This window comes from Lithobates pipiens, unplaced genomic scaffold (genome assembly GCF_037356315.1).
Source record: "Lithobates pipiens isolate NorthernLeopardFrog02 unplaced genomic scaffold, aLitPip1_a1.2 Scaffold_8, whole genome shotgun sequence".
Taxonomy (NCBI): domain Eukaryota; kingdom Metazoa; phylum Chordata; class Amphibia; order Anura; family Ranidae; genus Lithobates; species Lithobates pipiens.
This window is the reverse complement of record NW_027507903.1, coordinates 221,978,137-221,996,791: the sequence shown is the minus strand read 5'-3', so window position 1 is coordinate 221,996,791 and position 18,655 is coordinate 221,978,137. Positions and strand designations below refer to the sequence as shown.

The window sequence follows — 18,655 nt, the reverse complement described above, 5'->3', positions numbered from 1 at the left end:
CAGTTTTACTTTAGAAGCCGAATCCCCTGACCAAGTCTTTAGCTAGAGGGCTCTTCTCGCTGAGTTAACAAGCGCTGAGGATCTGGCAGATATCCTGATAGACTCTGCAGAGGCATCTGCCATATATTTGATGGCCTTAAATGTATGGAAGGACTCCAATATATCTCTTCTGGAGGTACCTGCTACCACATGATTCTTAAGTTGGTCTAGCCAACACTCCAAATTCCTAGCTACAACTGTAGCTGCCATTGTGGGTTTCAGATTGGCTAAAGATGAATCCCAGGCTTTCTTCAGTAGCACATCTGCCCTCTTGTCCATCGCATCTTTGAGAATCCCCATATCCTCAAAGGCTAAATCAGTCTTCCTAGACACTTGTGAATAGGCAGCATCTATTTTTGTTTTTTTTATTCCACACAAATTCCTAATTTTCCTCAAAAGGAAAACTGGAGTTAGTACTCACCGGTAACTCCTTTTCCAGTGGTCTTCCAGGACAGCCCTTGAGAGATGGAGTCCCTCCCATCGCCACAGGAAACACATTGCCAATCAGTTCAAAAGGCGGACCTTCAGGTCCCTGGTCAGTCATTTACCAAGAACCGAAGGATGGAACTGTAAGAAAACACAACATAACCACAACAACCAACATCGTTAATGTATTAAGCTTGTGAAAAAAATAAAGGGTGGGATCGTGCTGTCCTGGAAGACCACTGGAAAAGGAGTTACCGGTGAGTACTAACTCCAGTTTTCCCCAGTTGTCTTCCATGACAGCCCTTGAGAGGATCCCCAAGTACTTACCAGATTAGGGTGGGACCACGGCCTGGAGGACTTTCCTCCCAAAAGCCTGATCCTGACTGGACATTAGATCCAGTCTATGTTTTGTAAAGGTGGAAAAGCTTGACCACGTGGCCGCCTTACAAATTTGCTCCGGGGTAGCACCAGCCCTTTCTGCCCAGGAAGCCGCCAATGCCCTTGTGGAATGGGCCCTAACACCCCCAGGAGGATCTTTGTCCATTGCTCTATAACCCTCTGCTATAGCTAACCTGATCCACCTAGCTATGGTGGCTTTTGAGGCCTTCTGTCCTTTGCGTTGACCTGAAAAAAGGACGAAAAAGGGAATCTGAGATTCTAAATGGACTTGTCACTTTAAGGTATTCTAAAATACAACGTTTAACATCCAACAAATGAAAGGTTTTCTCCTCCTTATTTGATGCATTCTGACAGAAGGAAGGAAGGACAATGTCCTGCGACCTGTGAAATTTAGATGCCACTTTTGGCAAGGACCCTGGGTCTGTCTTTAGAATTACTCTGTCTTCCAAGATCTGTAGGAACGGTTCTCTTATTGAAAAAGCTTGCATCTCACTAACCCTACGGGCTGAAGTGATTGCTACCAACAGGACTGTCTTGAATGTGACCAATCTTAGAGAGGACTCTGATATAGGTTCGAAAGGAGATCCTAAGAAAGCTTTCAGAACGACAGCTAAATCCCAGGAAGGAGTTTGGTTGACTCTGACTGATTTACAAAACCAAGAAATGAAAGGATCTTCCTGCAAACGTCTTTCTAAGTACACACTTAAGGCAGCTATCTGAACCTGGATAGTACTAGGGGTTAACCCCTTGTCTACCCCCTCTTGTAAGAACTGAAGGATATCAGCTGTGTGCATGCCCTTCCTCCCACAGTTGTCCAACTATAGAATTTTCTCCAGACTTTCCAATATATAGCCCTGGTAGTTGGTTTTCTACTCTGTAACAGGGTCTGAATCACCCTATCCGTCAGCCCCTTACTTCTCAAGATTTGCTCCTCAGTAACCACGCCGAGAGGTTCAACAAGGTTACCTGAGGGTGAAAAAGAGGTCCCGCGACAGGAGATCTCGTCTGCAGGGGAGTCTCAGTGGAGGCTGGTCCGACAGCTGTAGCAGCGTTGTAAACCATGGCCTTTTGGGCCAATATGGTGCCACCAGAATTAAGCAAGTCTCCTCTGCAAGGAACTTTGCTAGAACCCTTGGGATAAGGTGGAGAGGCGGAAACGCATATGCCAGGCTGAACGACCATGGAGTTTGAAAAGCATCTACTGCCAAGGGACGATCCCCTGGGCATAGAGAGCAAAAATTTGGGACTTTTGCATTCGACCTGTTTTCAAAAAGATCCACTACTGGCCTTCCCCAGTGAGTTACTATCAGATTGAAAACTTCTGGATGTAGCGAGCATTCTTGATTCGATACTTGTTGTCGACTCAAGAAGTCCGCAGTGCAGTTCATCTCCCCCTTCAAATGAATCGCAGAAATGGATTTTCGATTGGACTCTGCCCACTGAAAAATGTGCCTGGCCACTGATATCAAACGAGGACTTCTAGTACCTCCTTGTTTGTTTAGATATGCTACAGCCGTCATATTGTCTGAGCGGACCTGTAGATGATGACCCTGTAGCAAGGTCTGGAAGGCCAACATGGCCCTGAGGATTGCCGCTAACTCCTTCCAATTGGAGGAGAGAAGCCTCTCCTCCCGAGTCCACCGGCTCTGGGCCTAGTCTGAGTTGAGATGAGCTCCCCAACCCCAACTGCTCGCATCTGTGGTCAGAGTAGATGTGATGGGCAAGACCCAGAGAAACCCCTTGTTTAGGTTCCCTGTGTTCTTCCACCACCAGAGGGACTGCTTTATTCTTCTGGGAATGGATACCTCTTCCTCCAACTCCTTGCCCTTCAAGTGATCTAGCAAGAAACTCTGAAGGTCTCTTTGATGGAACCTGGCCCACTGTACAGCTGGAATGGCTGCCGTCATGAGGCCTAGCACTGACATTATCTCTTACTGAGCACTTGGAAGAGGTTTGGAGAAAAGAGATTTTGCGCCATAGGTTCAAAATCTTTTCCTCCAGTAGTACTATCGTTTGCTCCACTGAGCTGACTTTGTAGCCTAGGTATAGGATCTCCTGAGTAGGAACAGTCTTGGATTTTTCCTGATTGATAATCCATCCCAGCTGTCCTAGACTGAGCTGTGTTAACCAAGTCCTGAGAGAGCTTTTTCTCTGAGTGGGCCGTCAGTAGTAAGCCGTCTAGATATGGAATGATCGAGACCGACTGAAGTCTTAACGGAACTAATGCTTCCCCGAGAACTTTGGTAAAGATTCTCGGGGAGGCTGACAGTCCGAATGGAAGAGCTCTGCACTGAAAATGATAAATCTTTGCATCTATCTGAATAACCATGCAAAGAAATTTCTGGCATTCCTTCCTTATAGGTATATGCAGATAGGCGTCCCTTAAATCCAGGGTAGCCATAAATACTCCCTCTTGGAGAAGATTCCTTATTGAATAGATCGATTCCATCCGAAACTTCTTGTATCGGATGGAGAGATTCAGAGGGCGGAGGTTCATAATCAGTCTGAACTTCCCAGATGGCTTTTTTACCACAAATATATGAGAGTAAAAACCGTCCCCCTGCTCCTGAAGGGGGACTGGTGTCAATACCTCTTGATCCACCATTTCCTCTATCAACAAAGGTAAAGCCCTGGCCTTCTCTGAATGGCTCGGGAGTTTTGTTAACAGAAACTTTGAGGGTGGGCAGCTGTGAAACTCTAGCGCATACCCTTTCTTTATTATGTTTAAAACAAACTTGTTTGAGGTTATCTTCTCCCATTGTGGAAGAAAGCTCGATAACCTTCCCCCCACAGGGAGCCTGACGTCACTGGGGCTTAGGGGCCTGACTGGGGCGGCTAAAAAGTAAGCCCCCTTTTTCCTTTCCTTTTTGACCTGTCCAGTGCTTTTTAGGCTTGAACTCCTCCCCTTTGGAGGGTTCCTTAAAGGGACAAAAGTCTTCTTCCTGTCTGCCGTCCTTTCTAAGGCGGTATCTAATTCGGGACCGAAGACCAAATCCCCTGTAAAAGGGACACTACACAAACGAGATTTGGATGCCGTGTCACCACCCCATGTCTTCATCCACACCGCTCTCCTAGCTGCCACTGAAAGTGCGGCCGTTTTAGCCGTAAATTTCACTGAATCAGTGGAGGCATCAGAGATAAAACTCGTGGCCTTAAAGAGCATAGGAAAGGTCTTTAATAGTTCAGCCCTAGGAGTGCCTGCTTTTAGATGCTCTTGCAGCTGAGATAGCCAGAACTCCAAATTTCTAGCCACACAAGATGTGGCTAGAGCCGGTTTTAATCCGGCCATGGAGGCATCCCAGGCCCTCTTTAGGACCACATCTGTCCTTCTATCCATTGGATCCTTTAGGTGACCCATGTCTTCGAAGGCTAAGTCAGATTGCTTTGAGACCTTGGAAAGAGGTGTGTCTAGTTTTGGATTCTTATTCCAGACCGCCTCTGGGCTCTCGTCAAAAGGGAACCTTATTTTTAAGGAATTTGGAAAGAAAACTTTCCTGTCTGGTTCAGACCACTCCTTAAGAACCAGATCAGAAAGCACTTTATGTATGGGAAAAACCTTCGCCTTCCTTTTCCCCAGAGCCTCATACATTCGATCATGCCTGGACAATTGAGTCTCCTTTTCAGCAATTTCCAGCGTATCATAAATGGCGCTCAAAAGCTCCTCTACCTCCTCAAGAGAAAGCTTATACTTTGCGCCTTTGTAAGCTACAGCCTGATCCTCATCTTGATCCGAATCAACGTCAGAGGATTCAGGACTAACTAACGCGGGGCTATGCTCCCTGACTATATGGGGCTCCCCGGAACTAGGTGTCCTAAGGCATGGTGAGGAGGAGATTGTGGTTGCCTTAGTGGTGGAAACAGCTGTACCTACGTCCGTAATCAAATCACGAAGTGATTTAAATGTTGAAGCCATTTCCTCTTTAAAGGAGCCCAGAAACTTAGCCAAGGGGGAATCTGCCTCTGTTTTGAGAATGCCTGCAATACACTGTTTGCATAAGGCTTTACCAGAACCCGAAGATAACCTATTTCCACAGTTTGGACATTTTTTGCGACCAGATTTATCTTCCCTTGGGGCTTCCTTAGTCTGAAACAAGAAAGAGGGAATCCTTAGTAATTAGACTTAATACGCTAGGGAACACCTGTGCTGTACCACCACCACACACAATCACCCGACCTGTTAAGTGAACACTGTCCTGGTGTACTACAAGTCCCAGCCTTAGCACTACCACCAACCACCAGTGTAATGACGTGCCCAGCAGCCTACCTGGTTTTGACTGGTGCCTGCCTCCACAGGAGCGTCCTGGGGATTAGCCTCCATGGTCCCCCTTGAGATCCGGATCCCGCCGCTAGTCCGGTGCAGCTGGACGCTGTTGGGATAGAACAGGCACAGCGTGGGCTTTCCTCTTCCTCCCTGTGCCTTTCAGAGAACCGGAAGTCTCGGCACACAGGGATGACGCGGTTCCGCCGGAAATGATGCAACGGCGTCTCCGACCCCCACCGCTAACAGCGCAGAGAGCAGAGGAGGACACAGGCTGCCGCACTGCTCTCAGGGGGAACTCGCATCAGCCTGACGCTGGCCACCTCGGCACTGGAGAGAGGAAGGGAGCGGGTTAGCTCCTACAATGCTGGATGGTACCTGAGCCCTAAAAAGAGAAAAAATATGGACTAGCAGAGAACCTGCCAGACAGGACCCAGTCCCCCAGCGCAGGTTCACCCTCTTCAGGCAGCCCCTGAGAGATGTAGTCCTCCTGGTTCCTTCAAGCAACGTGTTTCTCCGACGGAGGAAACACAAATGACTGACCAGGGACCTGAAGGTCCGCCTTTTGAACTGATTGGCAATGTGTTTCCTGTGGCGATGGGAGGGACTCCATCTCTCAAGGGCTGTCCTGGAAGACAACTGGGGAAACCTCCTTTTAAAGGTCTTTAGAGAAGAACTGCCCTTTTTCTGGATCCTTCCACTCCTTTTTAAGTGTCTGTTAAAACTTTATGCACAGGGAAGACTCTGCGTTTAATCTCCTCCAGCCCTTGGTACATCTTGTCATGTACCGACAGCTGGGTTTTTTCTTCCTGGATCTCCAGGGTAGTATAAATTGCCTTGAGTAGATCATCCACCTCCTCAAGTGAAAGTTTGTATCTAGATGATCTGGCTTCTTATTCCTCCTCCTCATCCTCATCCTCCGAATCAATGGTTGAGGGAGGAATGCTTTCCCTTTCTTCCTCAGATTCACTTTCCACCTGTATGGAAGTGGACTGAGGGAGACTGGACTGAGAGCTCCATTCTTGGCTGGAACTCTGGCCACATTTTTACACAAGGGAACGCACTGACCCTGCTATTTTTTTTTCTTACAGAAGATAAGAGCGCCTAGCACTCCTGTGAGGACTCTTCTTTTACTAAATCCGCAAAGGATTTCTGCACGAGGGGCATTGTTTTTCCTGATGTTCTCTCTGACTTGGCAGTAGCTTTCTGAAACAGAAAAACAAAAGAACCCCAAGGTCCTTCTTTAGCTATAGCCTCTAAAAAGGAGAACGGATAGCACCCACAGCCAACACCCTAAGTGCCCAGAGTCTCACTCCTTGCTGAACTGCTAATGGAACATTTACACCAAAGCAGACAGCTGCAGGTTTTTGTTTGAACAAAAAAAGAAAAAACACCCAGTGATATACAAGGAAAGAGGCACCGCTGTCTGTGTGCTTTTGAATGGTGTCCTCCATGTGCCAAACAAAAGGAAGTCCCAGCCAGAGGACCCACCCCTTCCTCCTGCATTCCATCAGCCGAAACCAATCGCTGCTATGCCTCGCCAGAAGTCTCCACCCACCGAAACTGGCGTCACTCGCCGCCCAGGATTCAACACCGCCATGCAAAGGCCTTGCATGGAACGCTCGTTCTGAGCACACCCACGGCCCCCCGAACACCATGGGCGGACGGCCTCCAGCAGTCCATTACTCCTGTGAGCCGGCAAAAGAAGGGACACCGGAACACCCCCCTCACGTGCGGGAAGGTGCTGGGCTGGTTTTGAGCATAAAAGCTAAAAGCTGCCAAAACCCTCTCCTTGGAGAGAGCGCAGCCCCTCTGGTTCCCCATCAATGCTTCCACCATGGCAGAGGAAACACTAAAACGGACGGCATGGTGGAAGCAGCTGCTTTTAAAGGGGGCATTGTCACGCAGTGTTTCCTGTGAAGAGGTGGAGCTACGCTCTCTCTAAGGTGCTGTCCTGAAAGGCGAAGGGATAAGGGGTCTGCAAGTGCAATGCACAGGCTCCTGCAATCTACTGATTGCCGTTGCAATGCTTTGTGTGCTCCAATGCAACAGAAATAAATGCACTTTGTTTTTGCAACATTAATGCATTTATCTATTTTTCTTTTTTTACAAAAAGGTGGAATATGACTGAATGCATCAATCCCTATTTGAACTAAGCCCCTCTCTCCTCCATTCAACTGTCAAAACTTTCGGAGGACACCCCGCCGCAATCCCACTATATGCACAACAATGGGCCAAGGACCTATCCTTAGAATTAGACACGGAGGACTGGGTCAGCATATGGAACACCAAAATCTCTTCGCAAAATATTGGTCGCACTCAAAAGCAAATTATAAGGTTCTTATGAGATGGTATCTGGTTCCGGCTAGGATAGCCAAGTTCCTGCCATCATACTCAAACTGTTTCTGAAACTGCAGGGAAAGAGGCACTCATATGCATATATGGTGGGCTTGCCCGACGGTACAACGCTTCTGGGCAACAATATTCCAAATGATTTCTACGTTGACTCGGGAGCCTCAGGACCCCGACCCATCCTTAGCCCTGCTAAATTGTTTTCCAAATGAGTTTACCAAAGCACAACAACGTCTTCTTCTGCAGCTCACCACTGCAGCCAAAAAAACAATTGCCAAAGCGTAGAAAACCCCAACCCTAAATATAGCTGAGGTCAAAAACAGGGTCACCCAAGCAATGATTCATAGCAAAACTGAAGCCACGATCCTTGCCAAAATTTCCCGACACTTAAAAATCTGGCAGCCATGGATTGATCACTTCCTACCACAAAACTTCGACAAACACTTATTGGAACCATAGATTTCCATGACCCCCTAAAGAAATCGCACAGGAATTATTTGGTGCTCTGTGGAAGCCGGCCGACCACTCCCCTTCCTGTACTTTCTTCTCTTCCCTCTCTCTCCCTGCTTTTCTACCCCCTCTTATGCTGTCTCCTCATGTACCCACATCTTTCCCTCGCTCTTAACAGTTTCTGTGGTAACAAAAATGGTTGTTAGGAACGATTTAGCCAACTTGATATTTCCTACACTATGGAGTACTACCCACCTTGGAAATTTTCCATGTTAAGCGCCCTCTCCAGTATCACAGCAATAAGCCTTGTAGCAACCTTTACACCATGAGAGCCTCATGCTAGTCATTTATATGTAACGCTTTTCTAACCTGTTAACATGATGTTACTAAATCGAAATGTACTCTGTTCACAGTTGATCTTCTTTATGCTGAGCTGTTGATCTTCATGTATACCATTTACTTGTTGCCAATAAAAATCTTTGAAAAGAAAACTTTCAGGAGGACAACGAAGCCAAATCAACAGATCAACACTGCATTTTTAGGTTAACAGCATATCATATGTAATGGTACTGCAGAAGTCTGGAGGTAGCAAAGTATCATTTTATGGAACAGTATGTAAACTATGTGGAGACCAATCCAAAAAAATACTCACATCTGGAGGAATGTCACGTGGAGGAAGGCGGTGTCTAGGAACCCTCTCATATTCATATCGACCTTCAGCCCACAGTTCATCTTTTCTGTACTCCACTAAATTAAAGATGTATAATTTTTTTAATAAAAACAGGATTTGAATAGCATAAATCCAGAGTGCACGACATTCTCCCCCAATGAACAAAAAAAAATAACCACAATAATAACCAATCAAAAGTGTCAGTCCACCGAAATGTTATATTAAAAAGTCAATATGCAATATAGTTTAATTACAAAATAGCTTTTCATGGAGAAAGACCACCAGACCAGCCATGGCCATTATGAGAGGCTGTTGCTTCCTGTATAACATTTTACTTACCTACATTAACCTCCCTGGCGGTATGATTGTTTCTGATTTTAGGTGCTGAAAGCGGTACAATTATTTTGCATGGAAATTTGGCGTTTTATATTGTAGGCCTGCAATTCTTAGGAATAACTCTCTTAAATCTGTTCAAACAAGAGTCTAGTAGACATCCCGGATATGATAAAGTTTATAATATAATAAATAACTATAAATAAATGATAAAGAATAATAAAAATTATTCAATAATAATTATAATAATAATAATAATAATAATCCGAAAACACTGAAATTTGCTCATTTGTAGAATTGTCGCTGTCATTAGATTTAGTGTTTGATGACGGATCTCCCCACAAATCGCTATCGCTCAATTGTGCAAGTGATTCTAATTTATTATCGCTGTTTTCTAGCTGGTGTAAAATCACTTTTGACATAAAAGGGACACTTTTTGGTTGCTATGGACAATCTCCAAATTCCAGGCAGCAAAAAAACAGTATTTATAATATAAAAGTGCATGCAGGGCACTGGACAGACCACTAGGAACAAAGGGGATTTGTATTTTTTTTTTATACAGTACTGTAATCTGTAAGATTACAGTACTGTATGTGTATTTTAACTTTTTTGAATTTGGCGGCGATCTCTGCTCCCGTGCATCGTAACGTCGCAGGGAACGGAGCTCGGCGGCACTCGGGCACTGTGTGAATCGAGCGGAGGACAGCTCGCACACGCAGCGGGGAGGACATCCCTGGATCCAGGGGACAAGGTAAGTAAGTTTCCCTGTATCCTGCAATGCGATCCCGATCTGGCTCGGGGTTACCGCTCGTGGTAATGAAATTCCAGCCCAAGCCGGACTCGGGATTACCGCCAGGGAGGTTAAAGTAAACTGGACTAGGCTTGACCTAAAACATTGCAAAGGTAATAACAGTACTGATGTGCATGCATCATTTCTGCAGAACACCCCTGAAGTGTACATGGGTGCCTCCCCATTTGTACACATCTAAACAACAACAATTCAAAGCCTCATGGGTCAAGAATCCGAGGGTGTTTAACCACTTAACCTCCAAAAAATCTACCCCCCCCCCCCCCCATGTCCAGGCAATTTTGTTGCGATACAGCACTGTGTTACTTTGACAATTACACGGTTGTGCAACGTTGTACCCAAATAAAACGTATGTCCTTTTTTCCCCACAAAACATCTCTTTTGCTGGTATTTGATCACGTTCGCAGTTTTTTTTTTTTTTTTTTGCGCTATAAACAAAAAAAGACAACCGACAATTTTGAAAAAGCAAAACATTTTTTTTTTAAATAAATTACGTTTCACTTTCTGCTAGAGCACATATCTAATAATAAAAAAAATCAAATACAATTTCTTCTTAGATTTAGGCCAATATGTATTCTGCTACATATTTTGTTAAAAATAAACTCCCAATAAGTGTACAGTATATTGGTTTGCGCAAAAGATATATCGTCTACAAACTATGTTTTTTTTTATTTTTTATTTTTTTTTATTTTTTTAACTAGTAATGGCCGTGATGAGCGACTTATAGCATGACTGCAATATTGTAGCAGACATTCTGAAAGACACTTTATGTGGACCAGTGACATTAACACAGTGATCAGTACTAAAAAATATGCACTGTCACTATAATAATGACACTGACTGGGAAGGGGTTAACAGGGGTGATCAAAGGGTTAACTGTAGAGGTCGACCGATATGGGTTTTTCTATGGCCGATGCCGATATTTAGAAATTGGGGCGGTCGGTGGCAGATATACAATGCCGATTTTTGTGGCCAATATTTTGAGCCGATAAAAAAATAAATAAAAAATAAAAAAAATATATATGTCACCCACTCCACTCCTTCCTGCTCGCTTCTGTCACTCTACCACACACTTGATGTCCTCAGTACAGATGGTACTGGTTATGGCTTAGGCAGGTGGCGCTTGCAGGTGGCACTGGTTTGGAACTGACAGATGGCACTGGTTGGCACCGACAGGTGGTGCTGGCACGTGGCACTGGCAGGTGGCACAGATTGATGGTGGCACTGGTTGGCAGTGGCAGTTGCCACTGGTAGGTGGCACTGGCAGGTTTCACACTGAGCCGAACGTAACTGTGTGTGAAACTGACAAGTAACAGAGGAGAGAGGAGCTGTCAGAATTGAGCTTAATGTCGGGGTGGGACCCAATAGCTATCAAACACCAGCCAATGATCAGGGTTCTTAAGAAAAGGGGTGGGCCACATACACGTAGCGGCCCATCAGATCCCATCCCATTGACCTGTGTTTGATAGCTCACCCAACCCAAACATCAAGCTCAATTCTGACAGATCCTCTCTCTCTCCCCTCTCTCAGTTACGTATCAGTTTCACACAGGGAGGAGGAATGGCGTTCAGTGTTAAATATCGGCCTAATTTTGATAACAAAACGGCCGATGCCGATTTATCAAAAATGGTCAGATATCGGCCGATAGATCGGTTGACCTCTAGTTAACGGTATGCCTAGCCAGTGTTTTACTACACTGTGTGAGGTGCTTTTACTAGGGGAACACAAATTTCCTCCCTTCCCTACTGTCAGAATGGCGATCTGCCTTATTTACAAAGGCAAATCGCAGTTCTGGCTCTCTGCCCAACAATTGGCTTTCGCTGTGTCTAACGGTGGAAGCGAGCTGGCGGCGGCGTGCATGCACACCCCCCTACCCAGAAGTCTCGGATCACAAATAATATATATATATATATACACACACACACACACACACACACACACACACACACACACACATATATATATATATATATATATATATACACACATACATATACATACACACACACACACACACACACACGCACCATCCTGTAGCAGTAAAACTGCTATACATTTCTATACCGACTCTTCCCCACTCTCTCCATCCCTATAACCAACAAGAAAACTGCCTTTGTGTGCATGCACTGCTTTTATCAACAGGGAGCTTCAAAGGTGAGCAGATCGTACAGGTAGACAGTCGACAGTCTCTACATTGAAGTCTAGAATTAGGAGCTACCCATGAGCAATAAGGCAGCTTCAGGGAGAAGGAAGCATAGCCTCAAACCACATCATCAAGGGATGGGGATCATCTGATCCAAGGTCTGTGTTAGGATTTGTAGGGGTGATGGGTGCATTTGGGCCACTGAATAACAAAACTGTGTATACTCTTTAATCTGAGGCTACTCAGCAAGACGACTGCCTTGTTACTGGCACATTCATTTCAATGTATTGGAGAACAAAATATGGCAAACAAAGACTAATCAATCAGCAGCAAGAGAGAACACTTCCCTACAAAATCCAGTTAAAGAACATTTCTACTATTTAGAATTTTCTTGAGCACATCTTTCACTGTCCTAAACAAACACACGATCCAAAAATCTGACAGATCGTCCGACTTTTCTCACTTATTAGTCGCAAGTAGACATTGAATAGGTTACTAAAGTCATGAAAAATCTCATACGAAAGAAAAGAAAAAGTGATGTCATGTGTTGTAGTGTATTTGTATTTTCGGATGAAATGTTGTGATCGGCTCTCGAAAGCTCTGTACTATCTGATTATCATACGATCGCGTCAAAGGCGGTATTTTTCAGCCGATTTTCGGATTGTGTGTACAGGCCATCACAGACAGCAATTAATGTGATTTCAAAGCAAGGCCTATGCTAGCTGCATTCTCACCTAAGGAAAGTACCATGTCAGGGGAGTATGTTTTAGCTACAACATTGAATGTATAGAAGTCCCTTGCTCACATGTGGCTGGCATATGAGAAGAAAAATAAAAGTGCATTTCACAAGTCAGTTTCTACCAGAGACAGCAACACAAATCTTTTGATGCCGATCTCTGTAAGGTTTCCACTGTTACCTGTCCTTCTCTCCTCTTTCCCAGACCAAACCAAATAAAAAAATTAAAAAAATATGGGCTTTAACAAAAGACATTGCAAAGGGGCAGCTGAAAAACAAAAAAAGTGTAAAAGTTATACTTACTATAAATTTTTATTATGCGTCCAAACGACCCACATTCAAGAACAGATTTCTGTGAGAGAAATAAAAAAAGTCATTATAATGAAAGAACAGTATAGATAGCATATACAAGCTGCAAACCTAAGCTTTAAATTCATGTGGCTTGGAATTTACAAAAGCTATTTTATCTAAGGGAAATTCCCGAAACATGATCTGTTGGGTGTTCTTAACCACTTACAGACCGGACCGTTTTGCTGGCTTAAGACCAGACCACTTTTTGCGTTTCGGCACTGCGTCGATTTAACTGACAATTGCGCGGTCATGCAAAGTGGCTTCCAAACAAAATTGGTGTCCTTTTCTTCCCACAAATAGAACTTTCTTTTGGTGGTATTTGAGCACCCCTGCGGTTTTTATTTTTTGCGCTATAAACAAAAATAGAGGGACAATTTTGAAAAAAAAAAAAAAAACGCAGAATTTTTTACTTTTTGTTATAATAAATATCCCCCAAAAATATATAAAACAACATTTTTTTTCCCTCAGTTTAGGCCGATACGTATTCTTCTACATATTTTTGGTAAAAAAAAAAATGCAATAAGCGATGATTGATTTGCGCAAAAGTTATAGCGTTTACAAAATAGGGGATAGTTTCATGGCATTTTTTAAATAATTTTTTTTTTTTTTACTAGTAATGGTGGCGATCAGCGATTTTTATTGTGACTGCGACATTGTGGCGGACACATCGGACATTTTTGACCCATTTTTGGGACCATTGTCATTTATACAGCAATCACTGCTATACAAATGCATCGATTCCTGTGTAAATGACACTGGCAGTGAAGGGGTTAACCAGGGGGTGGCAGTGTAGGGGTTAAGTGTTTCTAGGGGTGTGTTACTAACTGTGGGGGGCTGGGCTTTGCGTTAGTGAACACTGATCTCTGCTCCAATCACATGGAGCAGAGATCAGCGTCACTTGTTGCTAGGCAGAACGGGGAGATGCTGTTTACAACGGCATCTCCCCGTTCAGCCGCCCCATGAGACGATCGCGGGTATCCCCGCTGTGATCGAGTCCGCGGGAACCGCGGCCAGACTCACGGGTGCGCCGCCGGCTGCGCGCACGCGATGGCAGGGCGGCATTTAAAAATGGACATACCTGTACGCCAATATGCCTGCCCGTGCTCTTCTGCCGACGTACATCGGCGTGTGCCGGTCGGGAACTGGTTAAAGATATACTAAAGTCTTGTTTTTTTGGGTTAAAAAAAAAAAAAAAAACATGTTATACTTACCTGCACTGTGCAGGTGTTTTGTATAGAGCGGCCCAGATCCTTCTCTCCTCAGGTCCCTATTTGGCTCTCTCGGCCCTTTCCTTCTGACAAGGGCCCCCACAGCAAGTAACTTGCTATGGGGGCACCCGAGCCACTTTGTGTGTTCAGACACGGAGCCCTGGCTAGGCCCTGCCCCCTCCCCTTATCGGCTCATTGATTTTGATTGACATCAGCAGGAGCCAATGGCGCTCTGCTGCTCTCTCAACCGAGTCTCTCATGCAACATTGCTAAATAGAGTGGGGGACTCAGGTAAGTATTGGGGCGGGGGGGGGGGGGAGGCTGCTGCACACAGAAGGCTTTTTATCTTAATGCATAGAATGCATTAAGATCAAAAAAAGAAGAAGAAAAAAAAAAAAAAAAACACTTCTGCCTTTACAATCACTTCAATGCAGTGATTCACCAAAAAGGGGAAATTCAACTTTAAGTCCTCCTGTCCCTTCCTTTTTTCCTGCGGAGGGGGCTAATTTTGGCAGGTGCAATACTCCCACTTCCAAAGTAGTCCTCTCCCCCTCACTCCCCACAGTCTTCTGGGACAGGTCACAGAAAACTGCAGGACCATTCACAAAGTGCAGCACAGCTTGTGCATGAGCAGTGGGAAGCCGGGTGTGAAGCCGCAAACAGCACAGCTGGTTGCAGTGCCCACGGTTAAGATGCCAGCACCAGGATCCCAAAGGACAGTGAAGAACTAGCCCCGGTGAGGAGGTCGTTGGATCCCTGGAAAGGCAAGTGTCCTGTTATTTAAAGTCAGCAGCTACAAGATTTGTTTTCCAGGGTAGAGAACCGCTTTAAGGACTGAGCTTGGAAATCACTGGCTGAATTTATTGTTAACTGGGCGGCCTCCTAAACTGAGCAACAGCTATAAGCAATAACAAAAACTACTGAACGTTTAGTAGCACTTCCAAAGGGGTTAAAGCAGAACTAAACCACAATCTTCTAGGTAGTTCTTGCTAATATAAAGTACCCACAATATAATGCTGTGTTTGCACTCCTCCAAAGCTGACAGTTAAGGAATATGCCTTCGCCATTCTGTATGGCATTTCTTTCTGCTTTGGTCACTGCATGCCACTGATTCAGTCACTCTACCACGTATGACCACTCAGCTCCATTTCCATAATATTAGAGATTTTCCACAGGCAGGTGTAAACAATAAAGCATTGAAAGAGGTTTCTTTTGGCAAAATAGACCCTTTCAACAAACAAAAACGCTACCTCCTAGCAACCATTTTATTTTTGAGTTTAGTTCCGCTTTAACCAATAAAAGGCAGGAAGAAAATAAAAAATAAAATTGCCCTAGAGGCCCATACACATGCTTTGATTTTTAGACATCAATTGTGTTACGGTGACCGATCGCCCGCAAGTCTTACCCGTTAGCACAGTGCTTTCGACAGCCAATTTCACTTTTTCATCAGACAAAAGCTGGATGTGCAGACTATAACATTTTTGTCAGATGTGAACTCAACGTCTGATTTTCGTTTCATCAGTATGGTTTTCGGATGAAAAAAAATTTGTAAGAGCAAGACTACGCATGCTCAGAAATGAAAGAATACGTACAAAACGATTCAACACGTTATGTCACTTCTGACGTTGTATTCTGTCAAACCAAAATTCTCGTATTTTTAGTAAACTCTTCACTTTTGACATTAGACTAGCATGCCACAAAAATCGGACATTCTGTTGTCTGAAAATAAAAGTGTGTGTACGAGGCTTTAGAGTGGTGCCCCCCCCCCCCCCCCCCCCTCACACTGCAAGGATAAAATGTTAGTCTAGGGGTAGAGGAATAACTTGTAATCTGTACCTAATTCCTTGCTCATGCAGGCTCCTTATATACGTTTGAACGGACCCAAAGCTTCTTCTCTGAAGTGCTCCAGCTGGCATTTTCACTGTGACATCATTAAATAGGATGCAGAGCCAGCAGTCAACATTGTACATTAGGACAGCGAGTCCTGCCCACAACCTGGAGCATTGGAGAGAAACGGGCCAAAGCTTTCTGGAGTGCATGGGAAGCCCCTGCAATTTTGGAGTTGAGCTTTAATACAGGGTTGCCTTACTGCTAATGTAAGCCAATAGCGTCCATCACATCCTAAACCAGATAGGTTATTGCAGAATCTTGGCTGGTCATGCTGGCATCAGGAAGGGTGTATGTGCCTACCAAGATTCAACTATGTTCTGACTACAATACTTCAGTTGCAACATGTGTATGTTTGGATTCTAGATACCAGTATTTGTTACTATTGACTGCATTAGAGGACTTCACTACAAATTACTATTTCTCTTTTGACAGCCACATGATTAGAAGGCATGAGCTTCACGCCTAGAGGGACCGTGTATTGTTCTGTGGATTGAATGCTGCCATTTTGTTGCTTTGTTTGATTCTGTACCACAGCACATTCTGCCTTTGGTGATCTAAGTAGCTTTTCAGCACCAGAAGGCGATTCAGCCTAGTATAGACATACACTGTGTGGAAAACGGCCTGTATATATCTTGGAGTTCTCTGTGAATACACTTGCTTTGAGTCTTGCAATGGATGGATCCTACAATATTATAAAAATGCTCCTAAAATGATATATTGCACTTATGCCTTTTGGTTGCTGTAAGGGACTTTGTGGTTATTATTCTCCTCTTAAAAACATTATACAAGAATAACTTCACCTGATGATGTGCTCAGTCCTATAGACCAATTAATGGTGATACAGTTATTATGGTCATAGAGGGTATGGCTAATGTCTTTGTCTTTTAAATGTTTTATAGGTCTGGGGGGATTGAGTGAAAATTAGATAATTTTTTCACTAAGGGCTCTTTCACACAAGGCGGATCAGTGATGATCCACCCCGTGGATATCCGCTTGCTCAGCGGGGATCACTCCGTCAATGCCCGCTGAGCAGGAAGATGACAGGTTAGACTCAGCACACTGCGCAGGAATGGACCTGTCAGAGCGCCGCTCTCCCCTATGGGAGATCGGATGAGGACGAACCACAGTGTCCGTCGTCACTCAAACCGATGACGGATGGAAAAGTAGGTTTTTACTCCGTCGCTTTTTCGGATCGGAGCGGGTCGCATGTCAGAGGACATGTCACCGCTAGGGATGAGCTCAGGTATGTTCGTGCAGAGCCCGCTAGGCAGTCGGTGCCACGATGCGCTAATCACAGGCAATGAGACATTGCCCGATCTCTGCAGCCACACATCGGGACAATGTCTGACTGCCTGCGATTAGCTCAGCGCTGCACCGACCTGGCGGGCTCTGCAAGTGTTCCATGCGAACACGCCTGAGCTCATCCCTAGTCACCGCTGACATCCGACGCTCCATTGACCTCTATGGTCTGCCTGAAAAACTGACAGACCTACCTGAACGGATCGGTTGTGTGAAAGAGGCCTTTCTTTGAGTCTACTTTCACACTGGGGCGGTGCCGGCAGTAAAGCACTGCATGTTTTAGCTCCACTTTTTGGGCTGTAGCGGGGTGCTTTTAACCCCCAAGAAGCGCTTCCAAATCACACTGGGATGACTTGAGTTCAGAGGCAGTTTTCAACCGGGGAGGGGTGAGGGGAAACCCCCCTCCTCCCCACAGCACACAGGGACAGAGCTGAGGCTGTCAATCGCAGGCTGTGTGCTGGGGATCCCTCCCGTCACCTTTTTTTTTTCTCTTGGTGTCAGGAAAACTGTCAGAAGTGGTTGATGCTGAGGAATAGGGCAGCAGAAGAGACAGTAGACACTATAGAGGAATAGGCTTTATTCATATTTCATGTCTGAGGTTTACAGTTAGTAAAGCCCTGTCGTCAGCCCTGCTCTAGAGACATAGATCAGAGGTCCCTTGCCTTGTACGCAGTGAAGAAGCAGACAAGACACAGCATGGGACTCGTGGAATGTCATCAGACAGGCTCCCCTTCCCTCCCCGTAGGACACAAGAGCTGCTGCTACCAGAGTGGGGATGTGTAGAACAGAGAGTAGAGTTCAGGGCCCTGCTCCCACACCCCGGGGGTCTCCCGTCCTCCCTAGAGCCCCTGTGCACACTTACAGAGCCATGACACCCCCATGGACCACTCACCCCAGCAGCAGGTGCAGCTTCTTCCTCTTTTTCTCTTTTCAAGTCTTCCTGCTCTCCCCTGAACGCACACAACTTCCCGTGTTGCCTTACGCCGGTCACGTGACGCTGAAACGTCAAGCAGATCTACGGAGACACGTCCGGGCCAATCTTCCTCAATGGTCGAATCACCTCTTTGGTTGCTATAGTAACCCCGTTTAGCGCTTAGTACTGTGATCTCCTTCTACTGATATAACGCCATATGGATGGCAATGGGGAACAAAGAAGAATCTTCTGTTACACAAATCTCTTGCAAGACATTATTTAACTACTTCAGCTAGGGGTTAATTTTACCCCCCTTCATGACCAAGCCATTTTTTGCGACTGCACTGCGTTACTTTAATTGCGCAGTCGTGTGGCGCTGT

General features: G+C 45.2%; 1 protein-coding gene across 4 annotated transcripts in view; it reads right to left on the bottom strand.

The window, feature by feature from the left end:
• PPHLN1 (periphilin 1) overlaps positions 1–18,400 on the bottom strand; it is a 133,561-nt gene extending 115,161 nt beyond the window's left edge. For all 4 annotated transcript variants that reach the window (XM_077472507.1, XM_077472509.1, XM_077472508.1 and 1 more), the window contains exons 1-3: positions 18,255–18,400; positions 12,918–12,966; positions 8,577–8,671 (exon numbers count right to left, since the gene is read on the bottom strand). In XM_077472507.1, the coding sequence (XP_077328633.1) occupies positions 8,577–8,671; position 12,918 (96 nt within the window). In that variant the 5' untranslated portion in view covers positions 12,919–12,966; positions 18,255–18,400. The remainder of the gene's footprint in view (positions 1–8,576; positions 8,672–12,917; positions 12,967–18,254) is intronic.
• Positions 18,401–18,655: the final 255 nt, after the last annotated feature.